Genomic DNA, 19188 nt, shown 5'->3' with positions numbered 1-19188 from the left:
GGCGGCGGCGGCGGCGCTTATAAGGCGGCGGGCATTGCCCGGATGTGAGCGCCTGGCGATGTGGCTGCCCGGGAAAGATGCTATTATCCGCGTCTCCGCGGGGGAGGCCGTGGTGGTGGTGAGGAGGAGGAGGAGGAGAGCGCTGTAAACTTGGAACAAGTTTGGGACGGGCGGCTCCGCGCTCGCTCGGGGGGTTTCGCCTTTTTTTTTTTTTTTTGCCTTTTTTTTTTTTTTTTTTTTTTTTTTTTAAGGAAGGACCGAGGGGAAAGTCCCCGAGCCACCACGGCGCTCGCAGTTTGTCAGTCACCATGTGTTTGTAAAAACAATAGAGGGAAAAGTTGTCGGACCTTCTTTTTTTTTTTTTTCGTTCTTTTTGCCTTTTTTTTTTTTTGGTGTTTTTTTTTTTTTTTTGTGGCTGGCTGGTGGCTGGTGGGGGAGCTGGTGGTCGGGAACCCCAAATCCCAACAAAGCCAGGTGTAGGGTGCCTGTAAAGCTGTGGAGTACCCCGGAGCAGGACTGACACTTACAGTACTTCTTCGTGGTTTTGGAGGGTCACACACGTGTGAGATAATAAAGCACTTTGGCAGAAGATTCCTCTCTTCTTTTTTTATTATTTTTATTTTTTGTTCCTTTTTTCCCCCCTTTGGAATATTGTGAACATATTTGTGGCCATTTAAGGTAAAGTTACAATTTGCTGTTAGAGTAACTTGTCTGTGTTTTTTTTTTTTTTTTAAAAATTGTCGATCCCGATGTGTTATTTAAAAAGAAGTGCAAGTTATTGGATGTGTAAATACAAAGTACACCGCGTGTGTTTACACATAATTGCTCGTGTGGCTGAATATACATTGTATATACACGTGCGAAATATACGCTAAGCGCGAGAACTCGGTGCTTTTTATTTCCTACCGGAAAAAAAGGAAGTCGAACTAGTTTTTTTGTGGAGTGTGCCGGGCCTGCAATAGCAAAAATGTAAAATAAAAGTATAACATGCTGCGGGGGGGAGGGGGCCGCTGGCATCGTCCCCAGAAACTTGAGCGTAAAGCGAATCGAAGGGCTGATTTTGCGAAGTTTGCAGCAATGCTCTCTGTAAAGCGAAAACCTCGGGGTTGAAATTTAGCTGTAGGCGCGTGGGGGGGGATTGCAAACAACCCAAAACAAAGCAGAATTTAAAAAAAAAAATGGACTGGATAATAGAGGGGGAAAAATATAGTTCCTCTTGGCAAAGTCTGCGCATCACGTGTACGTGCAGCCTCGTATAAACTCGCTTTGCCATGGGTATGTGCGCGGGCTGCGGACATTTAAAGTGTAATCCCCGCAAAAGTGCGGCGCGGCCGGGATCGGCAGCTCCATGATCGGCGGTACGCGGCCCCGCTCCGCTCCCCTCCGCGGCGGCGGTGGGTGGCGGCGGTGGCCGGGCTCGGCTCGGCTCGGCTCGGCGCCCCTTCCCTTCGCTTCCCTCCCTCCCCTCCCCCGGGCGCTCGGTCCGCACAGGCCCGAGCCGCTGCCGGGTTGTTGTTATTAACCCCCCTCCTCTCCGCAAATTAGAAGCTGGGGCTAATTGTCAAAGGCTGCTCTGCGCTTCCCTCCCCGCCCCGCGCCCCTCCGCACCGGCGCCTGCCACTTTGCATCGCTTCCCCCCCCCTCTCCCCGCTGCTGTTATCGCTATTTGCCGGTTCTGCCTCTAAACGCTACTTTGCGTGGAAGAAGGAGAAGGGAAAAAGTTGGGAGCGGATGGCTGTAGTTTCTTCTCCGGGATCCTCATTCATTCCTCGCTGAAACCTCCTGTTGCATAAATGATGCTCCGGGAGCGAGGCTTTTTCTTTTTTCTTCTCCTCCGGATTTGGGTTTAGAGTGGATGTTACCGGGTTTCGATCGCCTCTTTGGAAATACAATATCGCTTTTTTTTGTTGTTGTTGTTTTTGCTGCCCCTCCATCTTTTTTTCCCCTCTCTTCTTCTCAACTACCCGCCCCCGACCCCCTCCCACCCCCCTGAAAAAGCCGATTGTGTTTCCTGCAAGGCTCGGGACTGGGTTTCTGATTGCGGTTATTTCCATGTTTCTAGGTTTGTGTGATTTTGCTAAAATGCATCACCAACAGCGAATGGCTGCCTTAGGGACGGACAAAGAACTGAGTGATTTACTGGATTTCAGTGCGGTAAGAAACAACGGTGGAAATTAACAACAGCTGTAAAAAAAAAAAAAATCTTCTAGCTGATCTGTTAAACTAAAAAAAAAAAAGCAAACCAAAAACCAAACCAAGAAAAAACAAAACAAAACTGTGATCTAACTACATTGGGCATTTTTTAATCAGCAGCTAGAACCATGGTAAATATCTTTTTGCTTAAAAAAAAAAAAGGAAAAACAAAAATTAGAGGCTTTTTATTATTTCTTATTGTATGTGATGGGAGATGCAATCGTGTGCACAGCTTATTTTAATGTCTTGGATGTCTGAAATAATTCATGCAAAAAGAGATGCCCCTAAAACCGAACATTTCTCATCATTAGTTAATATCTAGCACTTTGATTGTGCTTTACGTTTTATAGCGTTGTTGGCACATGAACTAATTAATTGCTAATTAGTCGCTTATATTCTATTTTCAGTTCTTCCCTTGTTTCATTTTTTGGCACGTGGAAAGTGCAAAGAAATCCATGACTGTCTCAGTTTAAAGTTTTCACTGAAATCTCATATGGCTTCTGCTGTCATTAAAACTGCTCCAATCTTTTCCAGCTAGACGGTGCTTTTTTTTTTTTCTTAAAAAAAAAAGTACTTTTTGTCTCTCTGGGCTGCTCCTGGCCGGGCTGCTTTGGAGGCCAAACGTTAATCCGGACGTGTGCACTTGTCTAGTTTTGTCAGGCTCGCCCTCCCTCTCCCAGCCCCTTCCTTCCTCTCCCCATCCCCTCCCTTCCCCCCAATATGTCAGGACTCTTCTCTCTCTCCAGTTATTTATTTATCGAAGGGGAGAACCACTTTGCATGTACGTTCCTACAGAGCAGCGACGCCCCGCAAAACCCCGACCCCCCCCGTGTAAATGAGGCTGCTGCAGGCTGGTGCTGCCGCTGCTGCTCCAGACTTGGCTGCGGAGGCATGGCTTGGGGGAGTTTGGCCAGGGAGCGGAGCCTGAGGCAGCTTCGCAGCCCCCTCTTTGCTTGTTGCACTTTTTCCATTTGTTCCTTCGCTTTTTTGCAGGCTCTGACTCAGGGAAGGTGCGTATTATCCGCTAGACACGTCGGAGAGGAGAGAAACCAATTAGGGTCGAAATAAATGCTAGGGGGAGAGAGAGGGAGCGAGAGAGAGGGGGAGAGAGAGGGAGAGAGCCTTGCTTCAAATTGCTCTCGTGTTAGAGACGAAATGAGAATTTAGGGCAGGTGGCACTTTGCATTATTATTCTTTGGGTTCACATGTGACAGGCAAACCCTAAAGCGGGATGGAAATGGACATTGCTACATTTATGGCCAAGGTTTCAACCAAAAAAACCCACTTTTTTCGCCTTTGTCAGCGTGCGAGTTGGAGAGGGGAGCGAGCCCCGCTTCCCAGCCTGGCTAGCGCTGCTGGGGACTGGGGTTGCTCAAACTCTTCGGGCAGCGAATATTGTTTGGGGAGCTAATGAGCCTACTAAAAGCGTGGTGGTGGTGGTGGTGGTGAGGGGCTGGTGGGGGCTGGCAGGAATATTGACTCATTTTCAGGTCCGTGGGGGATGATGTTTCGTGGTAGGCAAACTATTAACGTAGTTCCCAGCGAATGTGGAAGGAACTTTTGACTACCAGTGGACTCGGGAATCTCTTGTTTTCCAGTAGTAATGCCTCTTTGTTTTTTTTTAGATGTTTTCACCTCCTGTGAGCAGTGGGAAAAATGGACCAACTTCCTTGGCGAGTGGACATTTTACTGGCTCAAGTATGTAACATTTTTGTTCCGTCTGTAGTTAAATTGGTGTTAGTTATTTATCCATAGGCATTACCTTTGTTGTGGTTGTGTTAATCTCTTCTGGGGAGCAGATTCATTCAGATTTGAGCGGAATTATTCCTAAGCACTGGCTATTATTATTATTATTATTATTATTATTATTATTATTTCCCTAGAACTGGGACATTTTCACAGCATTTCCATGTATTTATGATTTTTTTTAAAAAATCCTAAACTTCTCCTCTGCAGAATTGTTCAAGGTGAGCTAGTTTAGATCTTTTTCCTTTTTTAAATTGAGCGTTGGAGATTTTTGTTTAGTTTCAGGTGCTGTCTTTTGTGTGTCAGAAAAGATAATCGCAACCTCTTGCATGAGAATTAATTTTGTGAATAAGAATTGAAGGCTGCTTAAATTAAATAAATAAATAAGCCAGTATCTGAGTACAAACACCAACCTCTTCCGGGAGAAGAACTCTTTAATGTTAGAGATCTCTGCTTGCTTGATGGAATATTTTTTTGGTGAATTAAAATCTTCAGGCTAGTTTCTTTTCCTGGTGGAAATTAGGGCATTTTCTTTCTAAATATTTGGCTGCTTTTGAAGAGTCCCTGAAATGTAACTGGAGGGTTGGTTTGTTTGTATGTTTGTTTATTTGGCTGTAGTAGCACTATATGGGCAACTTCTGCATTCCATAAAAACAGGAGTCCTGTTTGATGACAAAAGGAATAGCCGAGCTCTTTGCGGTACAACAGCTGTGTACAATAATTGTCTGGCAACTCAAGTTTTATGTAGAGGCTTTTATATGCCTGACAAACTAGGAGTAAAACTAGCAAGGATCCTTACGCATTAGAAATTTCCTTACTCTTAAGTTCGTTGCAGAGGGTTCCCTGCCTTGCGGATGTGGTGTGTTGGACAGGACGCACGCAGAGCTCCGGGTAGGGAGTTGCAGTGTTGTAAAAGCCCAGGCAATCAGACATAGCAGCACACTGGACGTAGTATTGTTACACACAGAGTACTGGTCTAAATCAGATGGGAAATGTGGACAGGTCTTCGCTGCGGACTGTCAGTGGATATCTGGGTGTAAACACGTCACTGCGGATAGCTTCATGCCGGGTGTTTGGAGCTTGTGCTCAATTCAAGGAACCTCTTCTGTGTGTTCAGCATAGCCTTTTTTATTAAATGCATTAGTTCATCAATTAACTTTTTATTTCCAAAGAAGGACTTCCTAATTTGAAGGTAGTCTGTAATATAAATTTTTAAGCTACTACATCAAATGCCACCTAGAATTATTAGGCACTCATTTTGTGAATTTTATTCCATTCAGACTTTCAAAATAATAACGTGGTTTTGTTTTATCTTCGTAAATTTGCTTATATTATGAATATAGTGACTTGAAGAATTTTACTGTTACGTTTGAATAACTTTCCAAACGTAATTTGCCTCATATCTCACAAGCTAAAGATTTTAATCCTATTTTTTGCCGTTTTCTGAATTACATCATTTTAATAACTCGTTTAACCGAATACATAATATTCACTATATTTGTTTTCACTGGAGAGTGTTTGTGCCAGACAAATCAATTTGCCGTGCTTATACACCAGTGAGTGCAGCAACTAACACTTGGTCTAACAGCACTTGACTCGATGGTTATATTTAATAAATGCATCGTAAACCTCTTCTATGAAGTCCTTTTGGTCAGAAATACCACGGGATAGCAAATCTGAACAGTGAGTGAAATCGAGGGGTTGTGTTGCTTTTTATTGTCTCTAAATCTGAAAGCATTAAAGTAACTTGGATGCATCATTTCAGACAGACACATAATGTAATGAGCTGAAGTCACTAATATTAAGATATAGACTGTTTGAAATGACACCTGAACTCCCCACGCTGCAGCAACATGTAAATGCTTGAACACGCCGGTGTCTGATGGGGAGGATGCAGCACCCTGCGTGGTGAAGGGACGCGTAACTACGTTGGTAGGTTGTTTGCACAATGGCACGCAGCACAGCTTCCTCGTCGAAGGGAAACTCAGTTTGAATTTCCTCTGTAAATATCCGTTGCTTGGAGTTTTGTCGTGAGTGATCAGTGATTTCAAACAAGTTGTCAGAAGCTGGGTACCAGTGAACTGCCCCTGAGTGGTGCTCGCTGAGAGGTGGCCGTGTGGCCTGGAGGTACGGTTGCGTGAAGGAGAAGCGTGGCTATTGTTTGCCCGGGCTCTTGCTGGCCAGCTAGCTGTGTGCGAGAGAATATTTGGTGTGCGGTGTTGCAGTGAGCCAGGACTTGAGAAATCCAGATTTGATATGATAGCGCCCAGGCAGCTGCTTCAAGAGATGTTTTCTATGACTATATGGAAGAATTAAAGATAGCTCCATTAATAACGTATGAACACAGTTTATTACTCTAATTATCACGGAATTTTAGCAATCTGAGTGCAGCCTGTTCCTCCTCCTGGACAGATGCCCTTCGGAAGTTTGAGCTGACCTTCTCGTAATGGTCCTCTTTTAAAAAATATATTTACTGAGCTGGGGTACCACAGATGTCATTCCTCTGCATTAACCCGAAACTTCTCTTATGGGGGGGGGGGAAGGCTCTAAAGAAAAGTAATCCCAAGCAATGAAGTGAAACTAACTGTACTTTAGGAAGTGTGGTAATATTTCATGCTTAAAGTCATCTTAATAGCTTTTTACTCCTCTAATATATGATGCTCTATTGTGATTTGTAATGTGTGAATGAAAATAAAGTAAAGCCACATTTCCTTTTAATCTTTAATTTCACAAACATGGCTTCTTACCATGTTAAGAAATGGTGAGGGCTGCAAGGGAGAAAGGAATGTAACCTGAGCCACAGCCGTGACATTCCCATGGAGCATTTTTCACATGAAAGGCTTTTGTCAACCCAGTAAAGGACCAGGAGTTTTTGTTTGATGTTTGCAGGTGTTCAGCAGAGAGCACTAAAACAATTCAGCCATGCTGGTTTAGGGACTCCAACCTTAACAGGAGGAATTGGGGAAGACTGAAATGATTTTTAAGAAAACTCCCCTGGAGTTACCTCAAATTTATATTGTATTTGTAAAGTGATTTAATGCCTGGTACTTAAATTGAACCATACACATCCATTAGAATGAAGTGAGTTGTTTTTTCTCTTTTTTTTTTCCCTCCTCTTATTCTTTTTTTTTTTTTTAAGGACAGTTGCCAAAATAAAATTAATTTTCTTGGATCTTCTAAAATTTTCTGACTCGTTTACCTTCGCTTCCACAGTAAAAGCGTTTGTCACAATGTAAGTGCGAGCCATTGTAAAATAAGAGGAGGATGATGATCTCTGGTGCTTGATTTTGGGAATGGATTTTGAAGCAGTTTTTCACCAGTTGTGGTGCTAAAGAATTTGCTAGGTCTGTCGCATTGGGCATATTTCGGTTTTCGAACTGTTAATCAGAGCCCCCATCTTCCTGATTCTGTTCAATTTCTGCTGCTTCTATTTTAAGTGTTTGATTTTACCTAAGTTTTCAAGCATCTGTTATAGATTGCCCACTGTGTATATGTTTGAATATCGTGTGGGTGTGAGTAGCAGTAGCATAACCAAGTTCTGATGATTGGCCATTCCTATTGCACACACAAAAAAAATCTAAAATCTTTGCTAGCACAGACATCACTGAATAAAGCAAAGTCAGTTTAAGGCATTTAAAGACTTACTTTTAATTTTGCTGTTAGTTTGATTAGGGCTTGTCCTGCATTAGAATAACAGTGATTAATACATCTTTAACTAGGGAATCACAAATTCAGCTTGAAGTCCTTTTTTTTTCTTTTACTTTGAATGTGTCTCTGAGTAAATTGTAACCAAATATAGTTTTTTAAGTCCGGTTCATCTTTGGATGTGGCCTTCTGGGAAAGGTGCATAATTTTGCCAGTAGTGGTGGATCATCAGAAAAACTGAAGCTAAATACAATCTCTGCCTTGAAAATGTTTTATAGCCTCTCAGGTAAGGCACACCTCGGGATGTGTCCCGTTAGTGCCAGGAGGAATAATGCGTCTGTGTGCTAGGGAGGGTAACAAAAGACAAGACACAGTGTCTTGTTTTGTCTGTTGAAAAATACTTGAGGCTTTAGCCACGTAGCTACACAAAGGCAACTGCTTCCATATTTTTCATCCCCGATGTTTCGTAATTATGATTAAGAAGAAGAAGAATGCTAGTTACCTCCCATCCTTCCAGCTATGTTTACTTGTGAAGCCTTCCATCCTCCTCCCCTCCGAGTCCTATTAAAGAGAGGACTGTGGGGGCAGAAAAGGACCCACGCTCTGGTATTTGAATTGGCCTGAGACACCGGAGCGCATGCTTGGAGGAGCTAAATATTTAGTTACAAAGAAGAGAGGTTACTTCGGAGTTTGGATCTTGCTCGCAGTGGCAAACTGAGTGTATCCTGCAGAGGACATTCCAGAGACACACCACCTACAATCACTCACATATGGTTAAATCTGGAAGCCAAGGTCCTACCTTGGTAATTAAAAAAAAAAAAAAGACAAAAAAAAAAAAAGACACAAATCCCCTTGATTTCTGATGCTGGAAGAAAACCAGCCTTTTTAAATGGACGAGGGTCTAAACAAATACTCTGCAAAAAGGTTGCATTGGATCTGAGCTAAGCAAATTGTATCTGAAATGGTTCAGTTGTGCCTGGTGGATACTGTAGCTCGTTTTTTTTAAGTACTCCTTGTCATAATCATTGCGTGTCTACCTTGTCAAGACTCCTGAATATATTTAATAATTCAAAGACATACACATTAGCTGTCTGGGAGACTGAAATGCTTGGGGGCCAGATCCAGCCAAATGTCCCTTGGAGGAGACGTTCGTGCCTGCCGTTGCCAAATTTAGCAGGAACAGCAATAATGTTTTAGATTATTCAGTGGATACGAGGTATCTGTGAACAAAGTGGATCTGTTCAGCCAGTGAACTTAGGTCTGACTTGGAATGAAGTAGGAGCACAGAGCTTGTCTGACATGTTCAGTAAGGGATGCAGGAAAAAAAATGCAGGCGTTTGGGAGCGTGAGGTACAATTTGGCTGCTTCCCATTAGATTTGTACTCGTGCCACTCCCAAATTCATATTGATTTTTGTCATAGGCAAGTGCAGCTTCCATTGACTGAATTCCCCAGAAACATTAAATAGGCACAAGTAATTGTCAGGCTGTGCATCTTGTGAACACCAGCTCACACAAATTTTAATCTTTCACCACTTACACTTTTTTTTTTGGCTATTGCAGAAAGAACATGTGATTTATTTTTTTTTTCTCCCCGTGATTTAAACCATTACTGAATTTTGGAATTGCTTTGATATTTTACTTACCTAGTAAGTGAAAGGGTTTAAGCACACGCTTTGGGATCCCAGGAATGTTGCGAATGAACTGCTTGACATTTTTTGACAAGATCAGCAAATATCTTTACCATACTATTGTGATGAGGAAATCACTTAAATAACAGATGAACAACTAAGTCACATAAACATATATAATAGAACTATGTAATGCAAGTTTATGCTCTTAATTGCTTGAATCTCTCTTAAATGCACAGAATCGTGGAGCACTAAAAGCTGTCATATAAACAGTTTTGTTTTGAGTTTAAAATTATTCCTTTTTTTTTTTTTTCATCTGCTATGATAAACAAAGTCGTTTTGTAAGCTTTACAGATCAAACATTTACTTCTAATGGTAAACTACATTTTGTATCTGGAAATGTGTGTCTTTGCAGGGCCCAGAAAAAGAGTAGAGCCCCGGTGGCCCCAGGCCTGTGGTTTTCAGTGTTTGATATCATGATGTTATTTAGCTCAGTTCCCATAAGTCAAGATAACAGATCTGCAATTGTTTAATAAGGAGCAGGGTATGTGTTCGTAATGGTTTAAAGATCTTTGACCAAAATTTTCCAGATAAACGATACCAGGGTGATGGACATAATCAAAGTAGAACTAAAAAGGGATAGAAATTACGTTTCAAGAAGTGGGAATTATTTTTTTATGTCCCGAATCAGAGGCAGCCTATTGTTTTGAAGCCTTCCGAAAGTCAGGTGCCCACATCTCCTAGGGCTCCTCGGAGCTGGCAGAGGAGAGATTGCCCCAAGGCATTTCAGTTCAGCGCTGCCAATCGTTCGCTGGCGATGCCCGTTCTCCACCAAAGCACCTAGCGATGTGCCGAGGCGTAGCTCGCTGCCTTCTGGCTGTTGAAGGCTGGGTGAGACGGGTCCCCCCAGCCAGATCACGCTGTCATTGCTCAGGCAGATTTCTAGTTCGAGTAGGCTCGCTGTGCGGTCATCAGAGAGGAGAGCTGGCCCAGCCTGGGAACGCTTTACATGTCCTGCTGAAGATGTAGGCATGTAAAATTAATATACATGTAATAGTATGTGCCATCTGCCAGCGTCTGTAGGTAGTCCGTAGAGTTCCTCTTGCACCTTGGAAGACAGGAGGAATAACAACAGTTAAAACGAGTCCCTTGAATAATTCAATTTGCTGTTATTTATTCTGTGCTATTAACTGCTAAGTAAAAGTCACTACCAAATCTCCTCATCTGCCTTTATGCAGCTGATGCTGCCCGTTAGTCTGAGGCAACGAGATGTTGAGGGGCCTCCACTTTTTGTGTCATCTGGGAGGTATCGTGTGCCTCACGGGATCTAGCCCAAATGCCGAAATCTGCCTCTTACCAGTTGTGCCATTCAAAGGTTTTCAGACCTGGGACTCTGGGTTTGAAATCCATGGTCTTGTGACACCAGCCTGCTACATTTTCTCCTTTAACCTGTTTGCAGTGAAAGCTTTCTGCCTCGTGCTTCTTGGCAAAGCAGAGGGGTGGCAACGACCAAATTCTCAGATAATTTGTCTAATGATTTCACAGGCTGTTGTGTGATTTCTTCTCTTACCAAGCTTACAGCCATAGGAAGAGTGGTGAGAAGGGATGGCGTATTTACTCTGTCTGCCAAGGTAAACACTAGTGCAGTTGGTCTGCGTAACAACCAGGTGTATTTAAAAATGGGTTTATCTTGGGGGATTTCGGAGCGGGGAGGAAGTGTTTCATGCGAAGGTGCAGTAACAGCATTGTTCCTGAGAGCTATTGTGACAGTCACCGTTCAACGCCGGCTTTCAAGACTGCTGGTGGTGGTAATGACAATACGTAGCTGCAATCTATTGTCGTCTGCGCTGGGTATTGATCTATTTTGGAAACAACGCTTCACACGCGCTGCTGTATTTGCAGAGTACTCGTGGAATTTGTCTAATCCCCTAAGACTCGGTTTGTTGAGTGTAATGATTTCCTTTTCACCTGGTGAAAAGGCTTCCGAGGTTAAGGTGGTGTATGTGGTGCTTGGTGGTGCCTTCTGCTCTGCAGTCGCAGCAGGGTACTGGGGAGATGCTGGGCATGTTTGGTAGCTGCTCGGCCCTCTCCTCGCTGAAAACTGGCTCACGTTTTCAGCTGGCTTCAGCGGGGCCGGCATCTGGGCTTCATTTCCTTTGCTCAGGGTTTTACTCGAAATCTGCGTCGGTGTGTAAGTCTGTACCGCAGCAGCGGACACCGACGGCCCTGGCATGGGCGCCTGTGTTGGGCGTGTATATGGCACCCCGCTTCCTCGTGCGTGTGTGTAGGGCACCCTGCTTGTGCGTGTGTGTAGGGCACCCTGCTTGTGCGTGTGTGTAGGGCACCCCGCTTCCTCGTGTGCTGTACAGCGAGCCTCAGAAGGGGATCTCCTCAGGCCTGATGCAGAAGGTGTCCTTACCTGCATGGTGCTTTGTTCACAAGAGTGCAGAACCAGAGAGGCTTCAAACAGGAGATTTTACCTTTGGATTCTCACCATTACAGCAGATCCTTTCAGGCCCGTGGTTCCAGCGAAGTCTATTTTAAAGAAACAACCCAAAAAACCTATTGCATGTTACATTCACTAGGCAGCCATCAGTACCCCCGCCAGGATAATTTTAGGGGTCCAAAAATGGAAAAAAATTGAGATCACTGAATTAAGTCTTAGGCATGTGTGTAATCCCTAAGAAAACAGGGATTCAGTTCTTTTTGTTCTGTAGCATATAAAAATTAGACTCTCTCCTGGTGCTGTTTTTCTTGAATAAAAGCCTGTCTTGTTGCTGAAGATTTGGGATTGTCAGGTTAACGTGGCACGATGCACTTTTTCCTCTGACTGTACATTTAAATACGATCGACCTACTTGATAAATAACTGCTACAAAGGTTTTGGTATATTAAAAACAGCTAAGTATGACTCCTGATCGAATATCAAGACCGTAATTGAATCTCAGGGGTTCTGGTGCTGTTCATAAAGCATTTGAGTTGTTTTGTGCTTCGTGACGTCAGCCCAAAGCTTGATTGAATTATGTTCTTGTATTGTGGGAGCACCTGCCAGTGCCACTAGACTTAAGGGTCTGTCAGCGTTTCCATTACAAACCTTTCTGAGAAGTTGGTGACTTGGCTCTGAGCGTTTGAGCTGGGCTCAAGGCTGGCGGAGAAACTTCCAGCCTGGAAGCGAGTTGTTCTGCAAATACAAACCCACGTGAATTCCCCAAGCTCTAACACGATGTACTAGATTCCCTGGGACTCGTGCCTATCTCTGTATGAAGATCTGATGCTGTTCCTTGGGCACAGATCTGATGAGGTCTGACAGAGGAGAGGTGAAATACTGGTGTCTAATGAAACTACACAAAAAGTGGTCTAATAGCTTGATTAGTTTCTGCGGCCGTGAGACCATCGTAGCGAATCCTGGAGTACTTTTTGGGTAGTATCTGAGTGTTTGTGGCAGAGGGTTGAAGGAGAAACGGAAGCACAGATTTGCAAAATACCTTTTCCTGATCTTAGAAATAGAAATAAATCCCGTGTTCTGTGATCCCTGGTGTGACTGTAACCCGTCAGGCACGCTTTCCTTCTGCTCCCTGGTGCAGCTTTCCTACTCAGACCTTACAACTTGATCCTCCTGTGCTGTGACTAACTAGCATCAGCTACTAGTTGCTGTCTGTTGCCAGAGCGGTTGGTTTTGGTTTGCTTTAAACTCATATTGTGCAGGACCACTCGTGTTCTTCGTGCTAATCTGGGCACTCCTAAGCCAACTTTATTTAATAGTATTTTGTCCATTACAGTCCTTCGGGAAAAATTGTGTGTTAAGTCCTGATTAGAGACTAGATAACGCTTTATTCTGCACGACCGGACTTGTTAGAAAATGCATTGCTTAACTTTTGCTTTCTGTGTCTAATCACTTTGTTGATTTTATACTCTTTGGAAAGATTTACTTACTTAGGAAATACTGTGTCTTGTTGTATAAACAGAGGAAAATTCATGTTCCTAAAATTAGGTATTTTGTAAACACCACAAATTAGAGCATTTAATTTATGAACTAGCTTATTAACTAATGGACATTGTCTTTTCCCCTCTCCTAATTTTCTCATTTATATTCCATATTTTTCTTTTCTTTTACCTCTGTCTTTTAAAACTGAAGCAGTTAATTGGCACTAGTGGCAACACAGCGCTGAGAGTGCTTTGGGTTCATGCTCATGTCAAGATTTGATTAAGCGGTTGGGTCAGTGTGAAATACTGATGCTTCTTCCCATCTCCCTGCCTGTGACCGAAGCGTACAACAGATACTGAAAGTGTGTTGATATCCAATTAGGAGGTTAACATGGCAAAATTACTAATTATCAGAAAGTCACCCCAGAGCTCCGGACAGCTTGCGTCGGTCGGGAGATGCCCCCTTTGCAGGGGAGTGCTGGTTCCTGGGCTGTGGTGTAAATCCCTAACACCCAAATTATTGGCAGTAAATAATTTTCTTTTCCACCACAAACCCAGTTTAGCTGAAGCACAAGAACGTTGTCATATTCAAAAAATATATGTAACAATCTTTTTTATTCCTTTTCAAGAGCATTCAGTCGAATCCAGGTTATTTCAGCAGGATTGGATCAGCAGTGTGGTCACTTCTTACCTTTATGTGGCTCCCATCTCATTTTCTCTCTTTCTTCCCCTTTACTGACTTGGTTTTATTCTTTCCTCGGCCTTGTGAATGCAGGCTCTGTAGGACAGGAAAAACCCTGCAGTTCATTAAACATTCATTATCTGAGCACTGTGGGGCAAGATTTAGTCTTTTTGCAGTGCAAATCCAGGGTGGAGAGCTCTGCCATCGCACTGGGAGCGTGATGTGGGGTGAAACACCTTCCAACAATAAGGATTCTGCCCCGTCCAGAAAAAAAGCACCGCTGGACCGCATGGATCTGACCAGTAACCCCAGCCCTTGCTTCAAAATTGTCCCCTTTAATTCCAATTTTTCCTTGCTTAGGGTGCAGAAAACGTTCTCTATTTACAATTTAGAACGAAGCCTTCTGGAGTCCCACTGCCTGTAAGTGCCCAAGTGTTTTATGTGGCCATATGACTGCAAGGAGAAGATGAGATGTATTATACTAAAAGTATGATATTTTAAATTTAAAAAATTTATACCTAACTGTTTTTTTTTTTTTTAACATATTCTTACATGTAAAAAAAAAAAATCTTCTGGCTCTGCCACTGGGCAAAATTGTGACGTGTTTGTAAACAGGGCGATGTCTAATGCCACGCCTAATGCAGAATTGTTATTTTCTTAATCCAAAATAGAAAGAGCTTAAATAGCAAGTGCAGGATTATGAAAGAAGCAGCTTTATTCTTTTTAATATCAAGTTGTTTCCTCTTATTCAGCTCAGTCCTATCCCCGCTGCAATAAACTTCTGGTGGCCTCCGCAGGGGTGGGATGAAACCCCACGATGTGTAAGGGGTCACGAGCACCGTGCGTTCTCTGGGGTCACTTGGCTGGTTTGTTCATATTTGTACAATCATTTTTTTCTGCTTAAGCCTCTTCCCTGTTCCATGGCTGTCTAAAAGACCTAGTTCAACGGGAAATTCAGAGCAAAAATGAAAATGGATAATCTGTAGAACGTTTTAAAATTTGTCTGTTGTATTTATCGGAAGTCAGTTTGAAAAATAACAATGCTGAATAAAAATAGAAGTGAATTTAAAAAAGAGCAGACGTAACAGTAAAGAATTATTGGCATCTTAATCGAACGTAATCACCTAGGTGCCTCCGATGTCGCTGGAGAGAGATAGGTGTCTGTAAGGAGATAGGGAGGCTTATCCCTGTTTAAGATAAGGGTTTAAGAAGGCTCGTTCAAGGTACCCGTCTCTTCATCCTGATTGTAAAGACACCTCGGTGACTAGGTGCCTGCTTTTTAGATGGCTGAAGTCAAATGAGATGAGTCCCATCTTAAAGGTCCCCTGGGTCTACTTGAATCCCTTTATTTTTGTTTTTTTTAGAACAGAAAATCCTTCATTCTTCCGTCTCCGAAGAATCAAGAGCCCACATCATATAGACTGGAAAACTGTCCTCTCGCTGCGGCATTTTATGTTGTTATTTATGTATTTATTACATTTATTAAAGACTGCCACTGTGTTTGGTGGGGTGCTTTTGAGAGGGTTAATTGGTTCCAGTTGCAGAGTTAATTGATTTCAGTTGGCTCCCAAGGAGGAGATGTGAAATGGAGGCTCTTCGGAGGGTGACACTTCCCAGGAGAGGGAAACACCTCCTCTGCCCTTCCTGCGAGGTACAATTCTCCTTTGTACCTTACGAGAGGGGAGATTTTCTCGCCGTTGCCATTTCATCTCGTTCTTAGCGCGTCCTAGAAATGCCTCCTTCCGAGTGGCAGGGTGTCTGTGCAGTCATGAATGCGCGTCTCCATTATTAGCATCTTTTGATTTTAGTCCAACTCGGTGACTAATAGCAACAGATTCCAACTAGTTATTCTGAGACTTTTGACTCAGTCCAAGTTTTGCCTTAAAATGGGTTTGCTTACATACAAGAGCTATTTTGCTCTCCTGCATTCATTGTAGCATTTTCAAATTATTTTCGACTTGAAAAGGGTTTTGATCTTTTTCTAACTGAATCAGAGAGGACTTCAAGGAAGAACATCTCATTTACTGATCGGAAAAGTTCCTTATAGAGACTCATCAAAATTACTGTTTAATACTGGGTTTATGAACTGTGCTCAAACAGTTTTTTCTGGTGGGTATTCACACTCCTTGTGTCTGGCTCACTCAGCAATACTGCAAATACCGCGCTTCTCTTTCTCATTAGAGGCAGCTAATTAATAATTATGAGAAAGTTAACTGATGGGAAAATGTTATCTGGGCGCCGCGACTTGGTAACCTTGACTTTCTTTTGAGTAATAAAAACTAACAGATAACATGCGGAAGGAAATGGTGGTGGATTTATATAATCCATCAGATCCACAACTGGAATAAATCACCAGAACTCTACAAACACCCACCGAGTTGTGCCATTTTGTGCTATCTGAGGATCTTGTGTCCTGCTAGGAAACTAATAGGATAAAGTCTAAACTATCCTGGTTTTAGGGAGGGCAGCGAGAAGAATCGCTTTGTGGGAAGAAGACATGCCGCAGCTCCGTAGGTACTTGTGAAGGGCCCGCCTTGTACCCTTCCTTTTTATCTTTTATTCTAAAACTAAAGGACACATTTCCTGGTTGCTTGTTTGGCTGAAGCCTCCTTCAAGCACACACGCAGTAATTTGTCTTATTCATCTCCTCATCATGCTCGTGGGAATGTTACATTCACCTCCAGAAAGGATTCAGTGTCAGAGGAAGAATGAATATGGATGAATCGATGAATACAAGTTCTCTAAGTGATCTTTAGAGCTTCTCATATTCAGTTTGATGGTTGTGGATGGAAGACTGTCACCATCAGTCCCATTTTTTGAATCATCAAGTGCACTTTATATGCTTTACCCCCTGAGTTGGAACCCGGTCTTTTGGATGTTGAAAGCAGTGGGAATTTTCCTGCCAACTTCCCTGTGAGGAGGATTGGGCTCTTTGTCTGCCCATATTCTGCAGATTTACACATTTCATTGCCCTACATACTCATGCTAATGAAGGAGATAGGCACAGGCATGGCAAGGCATGATACGAAGAGGTGGGCTTGGAAAAGGAGAGCTCCATTTATTTACTTATTCTTTTAGGCATGACCAGAAGAATAATTTTCTCTCCTGCTCTGCTGGGAGAAGATGTTTGCAGGGATTGGAACAGCCTGTGGAAAAGTTGTTTTTCTTTCAGCGTTTTTGAAGTGATTTAAAAATGATTTTTCACTACCAGCTTCACGTGAATTTGTAACGAAGACTTCCCTTTAAAAAATTCCCTGCCATCCTTATAACTAGTGTACACTTTGTATTTCCTTGTCCTACTGTTTGGGTTATAAACATATTTAAAAAAATATATTCACACACACAACATTATCATGATTCGGCTTAAGCATCTGTGGTTATAAGTGCACTTCATTTCACCTAATTAAGTTATTTAGTCATTTACACATTAGCAATGTACTACATATTCCACTTTTACAGGAACTTATTTTAATTATACCCACAGTTCTGTTCTGCTCCATTATAGCCATAGATCAAGCTGAATAATAACCATTCTAAAAGCCATATGCTAAAAGAGATTATAGGTCATTAAGGCCAAATTAAGGTAACATTTCTGATGGTCACAAACAGAAGTCTAACCACTGATTATCTTCTTTCGGGTCTGTAGATCCAGTCCTCTTTGAGCTTTTAAGATGACAACCAAAGGACAATCTCTGATTCCTAATTGTTGGCATTGGTTTCAGAGGTTGTAATTTCTGAAATTAATAAGGTTTGCTAAGGCAGAACAATATTTGTTTGGTTTTCGCTCTCCAATTGTGGTGTTTGCCAGAGGGCCCCAATGTAAACTTGGTCTTCCGAGCATCCAGCTCTTGTGGAGTACCTGCTCTGCGTAAGCATCCCTTCATCTGCTCCCTTTAGTTGTTCCGACCATCAAAGCTCTTTTTCAGCGGTGTTGGGTTCTACAGCTTCGGGCTTAACTGTCTTCTGCTGAATACAGTTGGATCTAATTGTCTCAAGATTAATTTTGGCTCGAAGCTTGCACCTAAGCAGCTTACCAGTAATTCCCTTTTGAGCGAGCCTTGGTGGTATTTTCCTCTGGAAAGAGCTGAGCTATGGACAAAGTTTTTGCAGGGAGAGACCCGAGTGTCGTACCTTTGGTATGTGCTGCCTAGAGAATAAAAGTCTTCCACCAGTTTCTGGCGTTTAAAGTTAACTGTAAGTATTGTTGTTTTCACTGTCCAAACACATTCACAAAAAAAAATAAAGCCTCTTTGTCTACTCTGTATCCGTTAACAAATGTCATATTACAAACAGAATTACTTTCCCCATCAAGTGGAATAAATATTCTGGAGAATATTTCTACTCAAGAAATGGCCTTGTATCCCTTTGTATTCAGAGTAAATCACATGAATTATGAGATATTGTAGGATAAGGTCCCGTGACCAGCTGGGATTCCTGTTGCATGTCACAAGTAACAGCAGAAAAAAGTACCATCTCTTATCTAATGGATTTGTTAGAAACAGGTAATCCCGCATTCCTGAGCGGTTTCTCTCTGTAGATAGCTGGCTGGCCACACAGTTCATCATCCCTGTGGTTGTGTCTTCAGTTGCCAGCCTTAGGACTTCATAACGAAAGGCTTGTACTGCAGAGTATTTCCTTGGTGTTTATAGACGTATATCAGTGCCTTTGATTAGAGTATTTGAAAAGGAAGTTAGGAGTGGAAGGGAGGTTTTGGGAGCAGAGGTCCAGGTGCCTGGTATTGCTTAGATTGTCATGCTCTGTCTTAAAATTGTGAAGGTTTTTGATCCAAAAATCATCTTGGAATAGTGTTCCAGCATCTCAGTCCTGATGGCCAGAAATCTAATTGTAATGTTTTGACAAAATTTAAATATGGCCAGTTTATATTCACTTGTTCTTGTTCCAGCACTTACATAGCATGTTTCCCTTCTCCATCTGTCCCCCTCCCCCAATGTGTGGCATGTCTCTGGAGGAACGTGCCTTTTTTGATAGGAAAAGTCAACCAGACATGTGTGTCTCCCAGATGCATGCGTGCACTTGCCCCCGGTGAGTTTGCTCCGTACTCTTCCCCAGGAGGGAGCGGAGTGCCGTGGAGCAATGCCATGGCAGCAGGTACCGTCTCTGTAGGTGTAAGGAGGTCCCATCCCACCATCGCTGCAGTGGAAGGCTCCTCTCTGCCCTGCAGAGCTGCCCTGGGCGTGGAGACCCTGCAGGTGTGGGTGGGTGGGCTGCCTAATTAGAGTCATTTAAGCTGAGCCAGCAGAGAGCAGCAGGAGTCAGTTAGGGCTGGGGTGAGGAGAGAGGTGGCTGGTTGTGGCCATGGGGCTCCATGTATCCTGGATGGAGATGGACGTGTGTGAGCCGTGGCTGGGG

General features: G+C 43.0%; 1 protein-coding gene across 15 annotated transcripts in view; it reads left to right on the top strand.

Annotated features, from left to right (window-relative positions):
- Positions 1 to 246: 246 nt before the first annotated feature.
- Positions 247 to 19188, top strand: part of TCF4 (transcription factor 4) — a 189356-nt gene continuing 170414 nt past the window's right edge. For 10 of the 15 annotated variants that reach the window (XM_068424379.1, XM_068424378.1, XM_068424373.1 and 7 more), the window contains exons 1-3: positions 1274 to 1358; positions 2063 to 2154; positions 3819 to 3891. In XM_068424379.1, the coding sequence (XP_068280480.1) occupies positions 1349 to 1358; positions 2063 to 2154; positions 3819 to 3891 (175 nt within the window). In that variant the 5' untranslated portion in view covers positions 1274 to 1348. Of the gene's footprint in view, positions 679 to 1273; positions 1359 to 1684; positions 2155 to 2961; positions 2975 to 3090; positions 3204 to 3667; positions 3684 to 3818; positions 3892 to 19188 lie in introns of those variants that run through there. The other 5 variants (XM_068424368.1, XM_068424369.1, XM_068424375.1 and 2 more) reach the window with 5 other exon arrangements.

This window comes from Nyctibius grandis (assembly GCF_013368605.1).
Source record: "Nyctibius grandis isolate bNycGra1 chromosome W unlocalized genomic scaffold, bNycGra1.pri SUPER_W_unloc_2, whole genome shotgun sequence".
Taxonomy (NCBI): Eukaryota; Metazoa; Chordata; class Aves; order Nyctibiiformes; family Nyctibiidae; genus Nyctibius; species Nyctibius grandis.
Note: the sequence above shows the minus strand (reverse complement) of the source record. Positions and strands in the feature narration are given on the sequence as shown.